This window comes from Lagopus leucura, unplaced genomic scaffold (genome assembly GCF_019238085.1).
Source record: "Lagopus leucura isolate 7727_CA_CO unplaced genomic scaffold, USGS_WTPT01 Super-Scaffold_73, whole genome shotgun sequence".
NCBI lineage: Eukaryota > Metazoa > Chordata > Aves > Galliformes > Phasianidae > Lagopus > Lagopus leucura.
In genome coordinates this window covers 54,972,380-54,990,626 of record NW_024962252.1, presented here as the reverse complement: position 1 = coordinate 54,990,626, position 18,247 = coordinate 54,972,380, and the positions used below count along the sequence as shown (strand labels likewise).

The 18,247-nt window shown below is 37.1% G+C and overlaps 1 protein-coding gene across 6 annotated transcripts in view; it reads left to right on the top strand.

Moving 5' to 3' along the window:
- CCDC170 (coiled-coil domain containing 170) overlaps positions 1–18,247 on the top strand; it is a 44,983-nt gene that overhangs the window by 7,163 nt on the left and 19,573 nt on the right. For all 6 annotated transcript variants that reach the window (XM_042883782.1, XM_042883807.1, XM_042883789.1 and 3 more), the window contains 4 exons: positions 3,676–3,807; positions 6,053–6,309; positions 10,477–10,621; positions 12,369–12,554. In XM_042883782.1, coding sequence (XP_042739716.1) covers positions 3,676–3,807; positions 6,053–6,309; positions 10,477–10,621; positions 12,369–12,554 — 720 coding nt within the window. The remainder of the gene's footprint in view (positions 1–3,675; positions 3,808–6,052; positions 6,310–10,476; positions 10,622–12,368; positions 12,555–18,247) is intronic.

Sequence of the window (18,247 nt, the reverse complement as noted above, 5' to 3'; positions counted from 1 at the left end):
GGGCTTTCTTACATTGATTATTGCTGATGAACGAGACTCTTCATTCTTCAACCTTGCTCTGCAGTTATTTTTTTATTTAAGCCGTTTTGAATTTCTCCTTTCTATGGAGTCAGAAGTGACTGTGTTTGTTTAGAGAAGAAAATTTACATCCATACAGCAGTATAAGGATAGTTACTTATATAAATAATATAGTGTCACTGTCTGCAAGCTCCCTCCCTGGTTTTGGAGCCCTGCTATATTACAGAAGAAAACAAAACTTGGCCTCAAAGGATTTCACCTGGTTGTACAGTGTGAAACAAGTGGATAAGGTGGTAAGACAAAGTAGCAAAAAAAGATGGTACATGCCTTGCTTACTCCCTGAGAACTGTGATAATGTGTTGAGAAAATTAGGAGCCCTTTTATCTCAGAGATTGCTGGCTATGTGTGACCATGAGCTGTTCTGCCTGTATCAATTTGGCTTGATGAAAGTGGTGACTCCTTTGTGAAACAGAGGGCTAAGTGTCCTTAAGGAGATGAATGTGATTAAACTTGATGGATTTAACCCAGTGTCTGCTACTGAAATGAAGAAAGATTTAAGCGTTGACCATATTATAAAAGATAATCCAAAGTAGTTTATCTTCTGCTGCAGTCTGAACTAGTAGTTTTGTGTTATTCCTCAGGGAATTTTGTTATGTTTCTTGATAAGGGGTTATTTTACTACATGGTCACCTGTTTAGAAGACTTTCATTTTTTTTTTTCTGTTTAGAATGGATAGGAACTGAACTTGCAGTTTATCTCATCCTGGAAATCAGTGTCAGTGTAGAAGAAAGCAGAAGGGCTACATGTCACACTGTGTAACTTCAAGATAATGTGTGCAAGAGTTAACCTCTGGTAAACTCTGGGTGCTCCAGGCTTCTGGCTTAATGAAACCTTAAAGAACTTGGAACTTTCTTATCAAGCTTGTCTGCATAGGCAACACGTTGCCAAAGCTGAGATAAGGAAAGGCATCTGAGCTACACCCTACTTGCTTTAAGAGAGGAAACTGCTGACAGGGAGTTCTTAGGAAGAGCTCTGTAACTCCATAGGGGACAATGAAGTTGAAGTAAATGTTACTGGCCACGGTATGTAAGCTGTCAAGACTGCTGCAGTGCTTGAGAACTGAAGGAAAGAAAATGTGCTATTTTTGTTTTGTTTCTCTTGAGTGTTTTTTCTTTTCTTTTTCTTTCTCTTCTTTTTTTTTTTTTTTTTTTTTTTTTTTTTTTTTGTGCGGGTTGAGAAGGCTTTGAAAGTGCAGTGTTGAGTAGATACCCTGAAACACTGCCCAGAAGTTTCTGTAAAGAGTTGTAAGCTCCAATTGTCAGTTTGTATGTTTTCAGATTTAACATGTATTGTTTTCAGCTAGATACACACTCTATTAATCAGATAACAGCAGCTGCTGATTGTATCAAGCAGCTGGCATTTTATGTATTTCCTAGCAGTCAATTGTGACAACTGTTAAATGGTCGATGGGAAGTTAGCTATGTCAGCAGAATGTGTACTTCTCACACTTCCTGTAGATTTCATTTTGGGGAACTTGTTTTCTGACAGTTAAAAAATAAGAATGAGCAGGGTTCCTTATCCAGTGTCACCTTTGTGTGTTACAAGGAATTACTCATCTTGCCCAAGGAGGTTGTGGATGCCCCATCCCTGGAGGCATTCAAGGCCAGGCTGGATGTGGCTCTGTGCAGCCTGGTCTGGTGGTTGGTGACCCTGCACATAGCAGGGGGGTTGAAACTCGATGATCTTTGTGGTCCTTTTCAACCCAGGCTGCTCTGTGATTCTGTGATAAATGAGAGCTGTGTATTCTCTGCCTCCTTATTTCCATTTTGATCAATGTGTAGTTGTGATAATCAGGAAGCTGAGCTCTTTAATTACATTATTCCCAGGTTACTGAATAAGGTTTTGCTCTTCCACCTCTTTTTCAGGAGAACAAGGTTTAAAAAAAAAAAAAAAAAAAAAAAAAAGGTAGACAAAAGAAAGGGAAAACATCAACTGGTGTGAATTAAGCCAGGAGTTGTCTCCCTCTGGCACCTCAGACAGCTGTCTTTATCCCTGTCATTCTTAAAATGGTTTGCGGTTTACTTTGTTTTCTATTCATGGTGTCTGTAGAGTGTACAGGAGTGGGAACAGGCTGTTTGTGAGAAAACAATTCAGGCAAATTGCTAATGGTGTGTGCTCACTTTTTTTGTTGTTGTTCTAAGGTAAACTAATTCAGCTTCTGTTTCAATAAGGGTTATACGTTTTGTTACATAGTCCACTGAACAGCAACACTGCTTAATTTCTTTCTCAAAATTGAACACTTCTGTGAATTGTTCCTAGTTGTTTGTTAGTCTTTAGAATCCCAATGTTTTTAGGGAATGGCACTCAAATTAAAAATATGGCTTTCTTTTTTGGTGTATATGTATGCACATATGTGCCTCTGTGTGCTAATTAAACTCATAGAGGTTTTGGAGACACCTGATGAATCAGATCTGTCTAGCTTTTCTCTGCTTCACCTGCCCTTTAATACAACATTTGGTTGTATTAATCACATCCCTCCTTGTTTTTTTTCTGTTGCTCATTGGTGTTCATCAGGGAAGGGGTAGATTTGCATTTTACAATGCATACATGCAAGCATTAGGATTGCAATTTTGTTTCTGTCCTGTGTGGGAGCTGATGGAACAAAAACCTCTTGTTCTGTCTTCTAACATGTGCTTCCAGCATCACCTAAGAGACTTCTGTTCTCAAAATGTTAAATTACATCATTTGTAGTCATTATCAACTGGGGGGGAGGGGGAAAAATCTAATTAAACTCCTATCAAGATCTCAGGTCTAAATTACACCTTGAAAAATTCAAATAACAAAGGTTAAGAAATCCACCATGGTTGTGCTCTACTTTAGAAGAGCCATGCAAAAATGAAAAAGTGTAGTAAGAAGATTCTAAAAAGCACAGCGAAAAGAATTGAATTCTTGCAAGTGAATGAGATTGTGTTGGGAGCACAAAGCCAGCGCCTACCATCTGTTAGAAGCATGTAAGAATGGATGAAGAGAAGTCAGTGTGGTAATGGTGATTGCTGGGAAAAAAAACACCAACATTGTTCAGAAACCTGAAATTATGTCCGAACTTGATGGAGTCCAAAAAGACCTTGGCATACTAGAAGTAAGAGCACAACTGGGAAAGCCAGAAAGTAACTTTGAGAAGATCAGGATAAGGCATGGATTTGTCAACTTGGTAGGGAAGCAACAGAGGTAAGATATGAATGAAAGGCGCAAAATCATGAGGTGAAGACTGATGGCCTTTGCTTTTTGTCACCGTTTCTTCCAGTATAAAAATTAGAGAGTATGCAGGATGACTTCAGTCGGAAAACAAAAGTGGCTCTTTGTACAAGACACTTGAGGACTCTCTTGTCAAACAGTGTTCTGGATAAATGCTGACATGGGTCAAAGGAGGAATGAGAGAGGCTTGTAGCAGAGAGATCTTCAGAGTGTAGTTGGCTCACGTAAATAACAGAAAGGCCTTTCTCTGACCAAGGGTACTTTTTTTGAATTTAAATATTAATCTTGTAACTACCATGTGAATGACTCTGCTGATGTACTCTGTACTGTTTAGAAAACACTGAAGCAAAAATGTTTAAAATTGCAATGTTTAAGAGATTGTCTTTCACACTGTCTTCTCAGGAGTCTTGTGATCGCTTTCTATTGGATATTCCTGTCACCAGAGAGCAGATGAACCACTATCGAGCTGCAGCAGAGACTGCTCAGAGTGAACTAGCAGCACTAACAGTGAAGTATGACTATGTCCATTCAGAGGTATGCTTGAAACTATCTCCAAATGCTTCTCCAGATCTGAAGATTTTCTGTAGAACACTTTTGCAGAGAATAGAAAGTTTACAGAAAGTACGAAAATTCTTTGTTTTCTTACAAATTTTTTGTAGCACCTGAACCTTAAAAAAAAAATATCAATGAAATAAAATATATTTTACCATAGTTAGTTGAGTATGGGAAATAAAAGCATTCAATACTGCAGAAGAATGAATTATTAACACAGCGTCCAGTCAGAACTGCAGAGATGAGTATCCATCAGCTGAGCTTGTATTTGACCAGTTGATCCTGAAATTACTCCAGAGATCCTCAAAAGTTACCCAGGGTCATTTCATATTTGAGAACACGTACAGGATTTCATGGTCGCATAGAAAGAAGTTCTTAATGCAAATCTTGAATGACTTTAGTTGCCAAGATGACTGACTGATTTATAGACTCCTTCAGTGCTTTTCTTGCGAGGCAAAAGAATAGGCAAGAAGCAGCTGTTCATACTCTTGTTTAAGACCTTCATGACCCAGCTGAGGTCAGAACCCAGTTATGCTGAATGCTCTTAAAATTCCTGATATGAGATTATTCTTGTTTTTTTTCTTTCTTCTGCTATTGGAACTGACCACAGAGAGAATAGACAGAGTAAAAAATATCATATTTGGCAAATGAAGAGTTGAACTACAGAGAAATGTTAAGGTTATGAACAATTTAAGCTACCATAATTGGTCCAGCTGCCAAATAAAGCAATCCTATTGTTCCTTCAGCTGTTCATTTTCTTCCCTACATCGCCCCATCCCTTGCTTTAGTACAAATGTCTGTGTTGTGTTGTGGTGTGCTGGTATGGGGAGCTGATCCAGCAGAAAGATGAAGCCATTCCTTCTGGGTTGTTTTTCAGTTGGATCAGTTTCCTGATCTATTTTACCTCATTGCCATGTGAATGTCCCTGATACTGCAAAGAAAAGAGCAAATTATCAACGTGAAGCCGATGAGATGGGGAAGGGACAAAGCTGCTCTTCTCAAAATCAGTGATGGCTTATGCTAGCTTTAAATGCAGTAACTGTTCAGCTGCCTTACCAGCTGGAATTTTACTCTGAGCATCTTGGCTTTGCTCACACTAGAAGCTTTTTTTTTTTTTTTTTTACCTCTTATACTGCAGCTAAATGTCATAAATATTCACTGCCTTAATTTTTTTTGCCACATATTTTAACAGAAAGAGCATTTAATGTGGTTTAATTATTTGCATGCTAATCTTATACAGTAGTGCTATATGCAATATATTACTGCTGAGAACTGGAATTGTCAGGAGCTGAAACAATTCTTAGCGCCTCTTGTGGCAAAATTTTCACTGTAAATTGTGTTAAATCTAACAAAGTAAGACAACTGAGCTGGTTTTTTATGTACCTGATGCATGTGCCAGAAGCTCAGTCCTTTAGAGAAGTTTGTAGCAGGAATAATTCAGTGGAAATTGGTATTCTAACAAAAACTGGGAAAGGAAGATAAAGAAAAACGAATGAACTACGTGAGATGCTGGGAAGCTCCAGCATCATCTCTGGAACAGATTCTTGATGTTTGATTGTGGTCTTTCTCTTCCTCCTTTAAAAGACTGTCTTGCTGTTTCTCTGTAAGTCTAGCTATATTTCATTGAATTATCTAACAAAAAAAGTAACTATTTGCTTAAGCTGAGAAGAGGTTGCCTTAGAGCACAGCTCTCAAAAATTATCTTTGCATTTGGATATGCAGCAAGTCATCAAAAGGCTCCACCCTCACAAAAGAGGATAGTGTTACTGCAATAGGTTTCTGCAATGTAGACAGAGTAATTGTGCACCAGAGTTGGGAGCAGGGAGGAAGGCATGCAAAAAAAGAGGGAGTAGTGGTGTTAACTGCTGCATTGTATTGCATATGCATAGATGAGGTGGGTTAAGGTTATGTGGGAGAACTAAATACAGGCACTTTCTAAATTCTGATTTTGTTAACAGATTTATCTAACAGGCAGAGATTAATGTGAGAAATTGTTTGTGACATGACACAACAGTGACTTTTTATTTCTGTATATTCTAGTGATATGAAAATAAAGTTACCTCCTTCCACTTAGTCTCACAGTGGTGGAATCTTTTCTCACAGGACTGAATCTTTTATTCCAGAAGTATTTTTTCTTGCTATGTTATTGAAATTTTAATGTTTGTATTTTTCAGCCTGTACAAAATTATTCTTCCTTATAATGAGTTTTCTCGTTTTCTATTTATAGCTTCTTGAACTCAGGTCCAGAATGATCTCAAAAGAAACTTCCTTTGAAGAGCTGAAGTCTGAAGCTGAAAGCTACAGGGAAAACAATGCTAGACAAGCATCTCTCCTCTTGTCTTTGCAAACTCGAGTTCGGGAGACAGAAGAAGAGTTGAGTGTGCTTGTGGCTACTAAAAAACAGGCTGAGCTGACAGCTCAGGCAGCATCAAAGGAAAACTGGGAGCTGAAGGAGAAACTTCGTGAGCAAAATGCCAGACTTAAGTAAGGTTAATGTGAGATAAAAATTTCTGATGACAAAAAGCTGCAACGGTCAACAGAAATTAAGGTGGTGGGCAGACTTAATTGCAAATCTGAGTTCTGTTGTGTTGCTTCGCAAAGCAAATCTGAGTTTCTGTTGTGTACTTGAGTGTGATTGAAGGTATTGAAATTTATATCTTGGTTTGAGTTGTTAGACTTGAAATGGGGCTTTGAGAGTTGTGTCCTACAGAGAAGAAACGATCAAATGAGTCAGCTTGGTTAAACCACAGTATTTACGAAAAATTAGTGTGGAGGACTGTTTGGATGCAGCAGAAGCAATAGGTATAGTTTCCTTATTCAGATGTTTCCAAGTGTGGCACTGAGGAAAAAAGGCTCTCTGTGCCTTTCGTAGCACAGCTGTGATGTACAGTACCCTTAACTAAAGCTTAGTGCTCTGGCCTATCCTCATCATGTGCTGCCTTTTGGACATGTTACCTGTCAGATGTGTGGGCCACATAGTGATGAGTGGTGGTGCTGCTGCCCCACTCTCGTCTCTTTCCCCTCATCTGTGTCATAGCTGGAACTGACACAATGCAAGTGAATTTGTTTCTTTGTATACAGCTGTCTGTGAGGAACAGTGTAATGAAATTATGGTATGTTCTTACCTATACCATAACAGGGTAGGGTGTATCTATTTAGATATGTGTAACTTGAAGAAGCATTAATATGTTCCCTTCAACTTTTAAATAAGACTACTTTCTTTGTCTGACTTTCTTCCTCCTTTCTGGACATTGCATTAAGAGCTAGAAAAGAGTTAACCAGATGTCTGTGTTTCCCAGACCAGTATTTTGCACAGTTCTTCTAGGCTTTATGAGTTAGAAGTGGGTAACTAAGTTATTTTAGTATCTAGAGGAATCCAGTGCAGTACGCTTGTCTATTACCAGCTGAATTGCCAAAAGATCTTCCTGAAGAGTGCTAATGTTGGTGGACAAAGACTTCAGATAGAATTCCAATATAAACAAAGAGATAGTAAAGCCAGAAAGCATATTATAGCAGTTTAGAAAACACCACAATCTCTAAGAATACAGTTGTTAAGATTCTTCAGAGAGTTTTTTTTCTTGTTTGCCTCACTCACTAGGAGAAATCTGTCAAAATGTGTCAAAATTAACCTGTCATTACAGTGATAGGGTCAGTTTTGTGTAGCATAAACCTGTTCTGTATCTCCCAGTGTGGTCCTGTCATCTAGCTGGCTGCTCTCTTTTGTCCGTGTCACTTGTACCAGCACTTCCATTTGCATTGCTGCGTGGTTGTCCAAAGGGTCTACTCCAAGAGAAAAATAAACTTAGTTTAAAAAGCTTAATTTCTGGCTCTACCAATCCCAGGTCTAGTTAGCTGCACAACTTGGTGTACCACCAGACTGCTGGCACAAGAGAATGGTCAAGGGGAGGGTGAGTCTGTTCTTCCAGAAGGAACAAATGTATTGGATAAAACTGATTGTGAATCTAAGCTTTCAAAGCTTTTTCTCACCCTTAACTGATGGTTACAGGTGCCACTTAATACCAGTCAATGTATTAACTGTAGTTACTTATTCTGACCACTTTGGTTAACGTGTAGCTGTTCAAATTAGATGTTCAAGATTTTAATTCAAAACCACAGGTAAAAGGAAAGAGCAAGCCAGTAGACATGAAATACACATTCGTATTTTATACTTTTGGGATAGAGTTGTGTTTAATAAATTGTGTAATCAGCTTTCAAGATGTACTCCCTATTTAAAAATGGTACTTTTCTGCTCCACATGTGTATTGCCAAGGTATTTTTAGAGCCTGAACTGTGAAGAGCTTTTTTCTTTCCCCTCCCCTTCTCTATGCTCATTAGTTCTGAAGAGCTAACAAAACTGTGACAGAGCTGTGTTCTTTTTTTACCTGACTGCCTATCTTCTAGGTGCTGCCACCTTTAAGACTGTACCAAAGATAATTAGGCTATTTGTAGAGTTGTCAAGTATGTGCTTCGTACTTCTGATTGTTTATTTTTAGAAGCAGTCATAGTTTTGATGATGATGTACTTTGATGTATGGAGAGTTGGCATGGTTGGTAATCAGGCTAGTACAATATTCTAATATGAGCTCTGCTCTTAAATAATGCCTCCTATTTGATTATGTTGGCTCACAAAGTTAGAGGTGGATGTTGGTGGTATAACTGCAGAGGTTGAACCTTCCTGACAACATTCTGTTACGTTTTGTTGCTGTGTGACAGATGGCAGCAGAGGGGCAGTCTGACAAAATGGTGTCCGTCATGGAAGTATGTGTGAAGCAAAGGTGTGTCACTAAGTGGAAAAAATGGCACCCAGTGGCATTTGTCAATGCTGATGGAACATTTATGGAGATCAAACAGTGGCTATCACCACAGTGAGGTGGTATGTTCTGCGTTGCAGCAATAATGCTGTCCTAGCAGCTATGAAACTGTGAGTCACTTCAGCTGGTGCAGACTTTTATGAGAGATGTTGACAGCAATTGTCAACAGCTGATTTCCCTCCTAAGGCTCCAGTTCAAAGTTTTACAGCCATCTATAGCCAGTTAATGTGTGTTTGCATTCATGTGCTTTCTTTAGATGTCAATGCTGCTTTTTGATTATGGAGTGATATGAGTGATATTTTGTGCCTGTTTCTTTCTAGAGAGGAAGAAATTAGAAATGTAGAAGGATGAGCCCAGACATGGCTGACGTGTCCACCTTAAGAACTTAGTGCAGAGCTTTTGTAGGTGCTTAACAGGTTCAGTAAAACAGTTGCTTTAGTCAGCTTTGGTGACGATCATATCTTGCAGTTTGGTGATATATCTTGTTTTATTCCAGTGTTCAAGACTTTGTGAAGACCTTGCTGTAGAAAGTACCTTGTTTCTCACCTGGAAACCTGATAATTTGTTTCTTGCTCTGAGTGTACTTTTACCACTGATTATCTCTCTCTCGGGTGTAATTGGAGAGTGAATCCGAACTGAAAGTTGTCAGTGTTGTTTCTATGTTGTATGGCATGATCTCTGAGTGCTATTGTGATTAACAAGTGCTGTGGACGGCTTGATAGCAGTTCTTTCCTGCAGGATCTTTGGGCAGGTATACTGAGACTGATGTCCCAGGTGTGTAAGCTGTTCCTCCTTCTAATAAAAATGGTACAGGAGTTGATATTTGGACTACATAAATTATCATTCTAAGCTTTTTTGGGGGGATTATTTATGTTAGTTATTGTCTTTCTAGTTCTACAGGAGTAATGCTCGGTGTTAACAACATCATGAGCAAGATGTAGATCTACATGTTTGCTATCTATGGCAATGCATGTTTTCCAAGCTGGTCCCCAACTCTGGCAATGGGAAGAATATAAACAAACTTATACTACTTTGTGAGCTGTTTCTTCTTGAAGGGAACACTTAGAAATGGATACCTGCTGGTGATGTTGCTACCTTTAGCAGTAGGACAGATACGCGTTGTGGGGTATCTATCCAAATGGTAGGCATCTTGTGAATGCAATGAAACTGAAAACAAATAACTACTTTTTTGGCATAGTTTTGTGGCAATCCCTTTATATTTTCTTTCTTTAATGGATGTTTAACCTGTGCCCAACCTGCATTTTTTTTTTTCCCCCTCTTCACTTGCTATTTACCCTGCACTTGTGGGCAATATTACATGGCAGAATTCTCTGTGTACAGCAAGGCAGTTTCTGCTTTTGCCAGTGATCTTCCCCTCAGAAGTCTCTGGATGTCCAATACTTCCCCTGCTGTTTTTTTTTTTTAACAGCACAGTCAGTTTCATTAGAGGCAGATATGAAGTGCTTTTAGCGTATTTTTACTATAATTTGATTGATCTCTTCTGCTTAGTTTTTCTAAGCATTTGCATGCAACCTCCATTTCTAATATTGTGAGGGCTCTGTTCATTGATACTACCTGGTTCATGTCTTTTATGAAATTCTGTACTGAGAATGCAGTTGTAGAGCTTTAAAGTGCTAATCAAAGACAATTATAAGAAGTGTTCACACACAAAGCAACTAACTAAAATTATTTGTATTAATATATATAAAGAATTATATAACATGTAATTTTCATTTTGCTCTGTATGAAAGCCAGAAATCATCTTGGGATATGTTTGCCTAGAATTCTGTTTCAGAGAACATTTATCCTGATTTTTTTTTTTTTTTTTTTGGTCTAAATAGCAAATATTTGAATGATTGTGAAGAAAGCAAGACAGAATCTTATAAGATGAGCAGGAAGTATGAAGAGCTCGTTACACAGCTTTCTGAATTCTTGGACACAGACATCAAAGAAAAAGAGAAACCAGAGGAACATTTAGTGTTAAAGGTGATTATATGCAGGCAATAGTTTTTTTTTTTTGTCATACGTACGGACAAGATTTATTAAAACCTTTTACTGTGTTTTAGGGACATATACAGGAATAACTAAATTAGCTTAATTAAAAAAATGGCCTGACAAACAGAATTCATCCATCATAGAGAACTAATAGAGGAATATTTGGTTATCAAAGAAATAATGCAAGTGATGAAGATGGGAATTTTTGTGTTAATATCATGTCACTTAAGACAAGTTTTTCATGTTGGTCTGATTTTTGAAGGTGCTGAATACTAATTGACTTCAGTGAACTCAGTTTGGTCTTATCTGTAAAATATTTTATCAGCCTATAGTTCCTAAGTACAACCTTGATTAAATATATGGTTGAAAGCTCTTGTGAAAACATTAACAATGGAAATCACTAGGTGACATGTAAATTCTACTGCTTATTTTTAACATTAATCTCAAGCTGTCATACCATGAAGTAGAAACATCTGAAATGGTACTTGCTAAGACAACCTTAATCATACCCTTTAATGGTATAAATCACTACATGGTGTTTTGAAAATGTGAGCATGAAACTATATTATTTCTTTTGAGAATATTTCTGAAGTTCTGAAAACAGTGTTTCCATTTAGGAAAATTATTTATGTACTCTTTCAACTCTTCTAGATGCTGTTGAAGGACAATTTATCTTAGTTTTATTATTTTTTCCTATGTTCTATCTACTCTCTCCCTATTTTTCTTCACTTGGAAGCACACTAGGTATTTTGAGAATTTCTCTTTCATTAGATTCATACTATAAGTGTTCTGGTTATAAGGATCACTGAATGAATTAAGACTATCTAAATATGTGTCACAATGATTTACTACGGTCCTTGCCCTCATAATATGGCAAGCATACTCTAACAGTGTAATGAAACTTGCACGGTTATCACCAGAGGCAAAGATATTTGTATTAAGTTTTATCTCTTACATGCTTCAAATTAATCAAATAACCAGAGATTTTTAAGTATATATTGATTTTCCCCCCCCCCCCCCCCCCACCGATGTACTAATATGTCTAGTTGAGAAATCTATTTACAGCTCGTTAGGAAAACTTAGTTACCAGTCAAGGTATGCTTTTTTTTCTGTATGCACTCTCTGAAGTGCCCACACTCATCTTTCTTAGAAATGTACCATGCATAATGTACCAAAATAGCCTCAAAGGGGCCAGTTGTTCAGCACTGCAGCCCAGCAGGTATTTGGCCCTGCCCTTGAATATGCTCAAGAAATAGCTGTTGCTAACTCAAATTGCCCTTTGCCTAAAGTGTTTCAAGCCTAAAATACAGCTTTCAGTTTCCTATTCCAAATGAGAGGCATAAATCTTAGCAATCCAGACCAAAACAGTCTGCTCTTCACATGAAGATGGTTATATGATCTGTTTTCATTTTCCGACCTGCTCCACGTCAAGTGTGGATACTCCTAAGTGTCAGTAGCTCTCTACCCTTTATTAGGTCATACAGACTATGTGGGAGTAAAGCTGAATTACGTTACACTAAACAGATGTGGGTTTCTGTTGGAAATATGGACCTCCATTGTTTTTCTGCTCTTCTACAAATAAATAGTAATAAATAGAACAGCACAGTTATAAATCTGTCACAGGGGCCTTGGAAACACTGTGTCTGTATTAGGATGATTAGGAGCTGTATAGTGTGATGAATAAACATCATTGTTAAATGCTTTAACAAAGTTACCAATTGCTGAATTCTCTCTCTAGGCTTGTGAAATATATAAAGAAAATCTGGCACTAAAAGCTCAGGTTGCTGCCCTTCAAGGCGACATCAATGGCCATGAAATGGAATCCAAGGCTAGTAGAGAAACTATCATGAGGCTTGTTTCAGAGGTGACCAAAGAGCAGAAAAAGGCAGCAGGATACTGTGAAGACATGGAAAAACTTAGTAAGGTACATAACTGAATGATGTCCATGTTTGTTTAATTTGAAATTTTGAAGTGAAAACTAATTTTTGATAGGTGTTGCATGAGGAAAAACTACTTCCGATAGATTTTCAGTGATGAAGATCTATTCAAATTATTTTTAAGGTTATTCTCAACTTTTTAAAATTTTAAGGATATATGGAGATTAAACATCAACATGCAAGATAGGACTAACTTAGATTTGATGTCTCCTACATTGCATGCAAATTGAAATTCTTGCTTTCTTTCTGTTGTTGTAGCCTTCATTGCTTGCACAAAAATTAAGCAGATGCTTTTCCAACGCAGTGTGAATGTATGAGTATGAATGTATGTAAGGCACGAGCATAGAACAGTGGAATAAAAATGCACTTTAAGTAATATTTAAGTGACATTGCAATTTTTCTGAGGATTCTTTTACTCAGTTTCTTCAGAAATTCTAATGACATTCCAAGGAATTAATAGTGTTCTATTTTATTCTTCCTATTTCTCCTAAGAGTCTGCAAGTAAAGTGTCTTGGCTTTCAGACAAGCTAGATTATCTCGTTTCACTGCATAATAAACACATATTTCATAAATATTCAGTTGACTCATGCTCAGTAGGTGTCTTGTAGAAAAGTACTTATTTAGTATGAAAAGCCCACAGAGGAAAACCATTCAGTAGGAATGATGCTGAAATGAGAACTGTAAGTGAAGTTGTAAGTCAAGTACTTACTGAATTCATTTAGGTACAATTTGGAAAGAAAAGGATGTGATTTAAGGCTTTAAGTGCTCCAAGAAAACTTGCCATTAAAAATTTTGGTTCATTGTGAGGGGCGGATGAACAAAGTGAGCTATTGCAGCAGTTTTCTTTAATGCTTTGTACTTTGAGCGATATCTGCAAGAACAGTTCATTAAAACTATAGTGAAAACTTCTTGCAGGTACTAGGGCTAAAGCTGATGACCGGAACTTAAGAATATAAGATGAAAGGTTAAAGCTGATAAATATATAGCTGAGTTGTGTAAGTGAGTTTGTAGAGGTTTCAGTATAAATAAAACCTTGTGCAAGTAAGTTTTCAAAATTAATATACATTAACATTTTCTTCATCCCACCATTTTTTTTTTTTTTTCCTGAAAAAATGACCACAAATCATACACTTTAAAGGAGAAAGTGTTCTGATTTTGCTGTAGGCAAAATACTTAAGAGATGAAACAGAGCTGAAAGCATGCTTTTGAGAAGAAAGAATTTGTTGTAGGGAAGATAAATGCTAAGTACCACGAGGGCCATAAATTTTACTTACTGCTGAAAGTGTTTCTTAACAACCTATATAAAACTTCCTAAGACTCAAATTGCAATGAGAGTGAACCTGGACTGAAAGCCTAACTAGGCCATTCTGAGAACCTTTTCTTCCCGTATAAAAAAAGGGGAGAGAGAGGTGTGTGCTTACTAGGTAAGCCAGAATGGGGAGACACTAAGCCAGGATGAGGCTTTGTTTATAATTTCTTTTGCAAGTTTGCTCTGACTGCCGAAACTTTTCCAGAGTTGGATCAGTTAGCTGAAAAATATTTTCCTGTCATTACTGTGTGTGTGCCAAGTGCATAATTTAATCCATTCCTACAGAAATGTCCTACTAAATTATTAGCATTGCCTTTCAAATGAAGAGTGTGTGATCCTGGCTTACTGAAAGGTTGCAGATTCCTACAGTGCTTTTTCAGTTTAGCTGCTTAAATTTGCAGATACTGAGTAAATCTGCTGAGAAGGTTTTTGTATTTAAAAAAAAAGTATGTGAAGAAATTCAGTATGAAAAACAACACGAAACCCAGATTTTTTGTTTTCATATGTGAGAGTACATATAGCATTCCTACTTCTTCTGAAGGTTCTTGTTATAAAATCATAGAATCATAGAATAGCCTGAGTTGAACAGGACCCCAAAATCATCTAGTTTCAACCCCTTCCTGCTGTTGGCAAAGTCACAGCGTCCTGTTTATAGGAAGAGCATCCTCAGTGGTATAGAGTAGGTCTGACTTTTTGCTTATTGCTTAAATAAGTACATGGATAGAGTTGCACACTGTTCTATGCTCACTTGTGAAAGACCAGCAGAAATCTGTACTGTCACAGATAGTAAGCAGGTGTTCCTGGCCTAACAGCACATTGGCTATCTTCTGTATTACAGATAACGATGGTGTTCCATTTGCCCCAGCTTTCTCTTTCCAAGTTCTTAGGTGTGCAGGGACCAGCACATAACCTTTCTGTTCAGCAGTTCTGTCAATTTTCTCCAGCAAGACGCAGCCTCATTCCCCGCCTCCTCTCTGAACTGTTGCTAGTTTTTCTTGCTGATTTCTTGATGTTCCTTGGAATGTTTCTGCACTCCTTTTCTTGACTGGTTGCCTCTCTTTATGTCCCAGGAGGAAGCATCTGCCGAATGAGCAAATAAACAGATGATACAAATTCTTGATGAAGAAAATAATATCCAAGAAATATTAGCAGGATATAAGTTGTATATGTGAGAGTTATTCAGAATACCTTTAGTATATTTGATTCTCCAGTGTTTGTTGCAGTCAGTTGGTTTTCACTGGAGAAACATTAGCAAGTGAATGATAATTGTACGTGTTCATCTGTCAGCCTCGATGCATTACAACTTCAAAGCACCAAACAACATAAATATAATACCAAAGCTAATAAAAAGCAATAGGTAGCTACAAAGCTTTTTTTTCCCTTGTATTTTATTACTTTTATTTGGAATTTTTAACTTCGCAAACTGCTGACTGAATATTCTGAGAGCTTCCTCTTGCAATTCTGTAAACATTGTGCATATACTTACTCTGGTAATGCTGGATATCACATTTGACTTTGATAGAAAATTGTTTTTAAATGCTGCCCAGACTGGAACACCTGTTTTTTTTTTTGTTTTTTTTTTTTTTCTTTCTGTGTGTTCGGAGAGTAATTACTGGTTATTAGTCACAGAATTGCAGTGAAGAATCATAGAATCCTTAGACTTGGAATGGACCTATGAAGACCTTCTAGTCCAACTCCCCACCAATAAACAGGGACACCACAGCAAGATCAGGTTGCCCACAGCCTGATCCAGCTTTGCCCTGGAAGTCTCCAGGGATGGAACATCAACCACAACACTGGGCAACCTGTTCCAGTGCCTCACCACTCTCACTATAAAAGATTTTTTTCTCACATAGAACCTAATAACATTCTTTGATCACGTCTGTCAGTCTTAAAAATAAATAAAAATCTCTAACCAAGATTCTCTCTAATGCTTAATAAATACACAGTACTACACAGTACTGTGTACACACACAGTATAGTTAAACTATAGAAGGTGTGTATTCTACCAGATGGATTTGCCATTCATAAAGCATTACCACTGATGAGCCACAAGAAAAGGTAAATTCAGCTTGTTCTTTTTTTCCTCATCTTCTCTGATGGTTCAGCCTGGAAATATTTGTGTTTCTGGACTGTTAATTTAAGCATCTGTTTTGCAAAGATGTGTGTCACGCAATGTCTGTAAAAGTAACATTTGGAATATAATCAAGGAATACAGATGTATCTGTATGTGTTGCTGATGCAAAATTAATGTCAAAACAGCTTTTTATTCAATAGTAACTTGTATTAAATTTTTAATTAAATGTATCTTAAGTAGTATCTTACATGAAATTATTAAAATTAATTGTGTGAAAACACAGTCAATTAAAATTATATTTTTTATTATTTAAAGAATTCAAATTGACATGAAAAACATACGTCCTTTTCTCATATACCAAAATATTTCGATTGTAGGATATGTGACCAAATGATTTGATTTTTTTTTTTTTTTTTTTTAATGCAAGAGAATTGCTTTCTCAGAATTATTTTTAAGATGTCACTAAGGAAATAAATACTAGGGACATGTTTCAGCAGACTTGTCAAATATTTTCAGATTGAATCATCAGAAAAGATGGAAGATGAGAACATGCTAATTCAGAGGCCTTGCGATATTGATTGCAACAGGAGATATGGCTAGTTTGAGAATTCATCTGGAAAACACTGGCATTTACTTTTATACCTACTGTTCTTGTCAAAGTAACTTGCTTTTTTTTGTATTTATAATTGATTTAGTATACCATGATCCTTCATGAGGTGCCAATATTAATAGTTATTATGTAAGTTCAAATATTTTCCTCTCTTCTGAAGACCCTTTCCACTTATTTAACCTAAATGCTACACTCTTGGGAGAGATTAAAGTCAAAAGGCCCAAGCTTTCCTCTGCAAGTATAACAAGTTACTGACTTGTGGTTGTGACAGGGGTTGTAGATGAACAGATGCTGGTGAAGGAGAGCAGTTATTTAGGAATCTGTTGCATTAGGCCCAAAAGTCAATGTCTAAGCTGTGAGAGTGGCCAGTGGCTGGTGAGTAGGAAAGCATCCAGCTTCTTACTCTCTCAGCTACCTGATTCAAGGGTTGCATTTCCATGTTAACAGCTAATGTTGCTTCTACATGGAACAATGATTGTTTCAAATAAAATCTCATTAAATCCCTTTAGAAAATGATGCTGCCAGTGTTAGTTGCTTCGTCAGTAGTTCCTGACGTTCTTTATGCGGGACAGCTGCATTGCAAAATCCAGGCAAGTCTCTAGACACTGTGTATGACTGTTGTAATCAAGTATGTCTGAACTTCCAAGACACCCTCAGCTGTTTTATAAGCTTTCAAGTGGATACTCACCTTCTTACTGTGTAGAATTTCTCCTAATGCATCCTTATGCACTATTTCTCTTGACACCCCGTGCCTGTTCAGTGTTCAAGAGGCATTTGGGTAATGCCCTCAGTGACTTGCTTTGACTGTTGGTTATCCCTGAACTGGTCAGGCAGTTGGACTTGATCTTGGTAGGTCCTTTCTGGCTTAACTACTCTACTCTTACCGTATTCATCAGAAGTGATAAACTTGCTTTTCTTTCTCTGCTAAGTTGTTTGTTTTTCCCACTACAAGTTTTCAGTTTGACATTTCCATCTGGTTGAAGTACAAGTTATTTTTAAATCTGTGGAAAAAATAAACCCCACAATTTCTTTACACTATAACAATGCTACTAAGAGTGTCTGAATTTCATTGTTTTATTCTACAAATAGTGGGATCTTGACTTCACAGAATAGGTAAAATTTTTGTCAGAAATTTATATGGATTTATAATTTTCCCTAGATTCTTTTAGCTGCAAAGCTGATACTATCTATGAAAATAGTTTTCAGTAGAGATAATTCTTTGTAATTATGGAAATAGTAATTGTTTGACATTTTAAAAATGTCATTCAGGGTACACAATTGAGATGACACATTTTAATAACATAAGTTATAATTTTGATCGATAACCTAGCAAATAACCTCATCTAGGGGAAACTTTGTGAGAACTGACATTTGAATGAGGAGGTAAATCTATTCCTCTAACACCACTGGTGCAGCTTTCTTATTGCTTTAGACACAGCTGAGATAATTGATGGAGTTGGGTAATGCAGCTGTGTGATGAGGGACTGTTTATTGTAAAGTCTGGCAAGGAGAAGGCAAAGAAAGAAGTCTGACATTTTCAGCACTGAGTGATGATTCAGTTTCCTTTCCAGTGAGAAACTGTTTTAAGTGTTTCTCCATGAGTAGAAACAGTGGAAGACAGAAATGAGTGTAGTTGGTTCCAGAAAGATTGCTAATTGATGTTTCACAGCTCTTCTCTATGGAT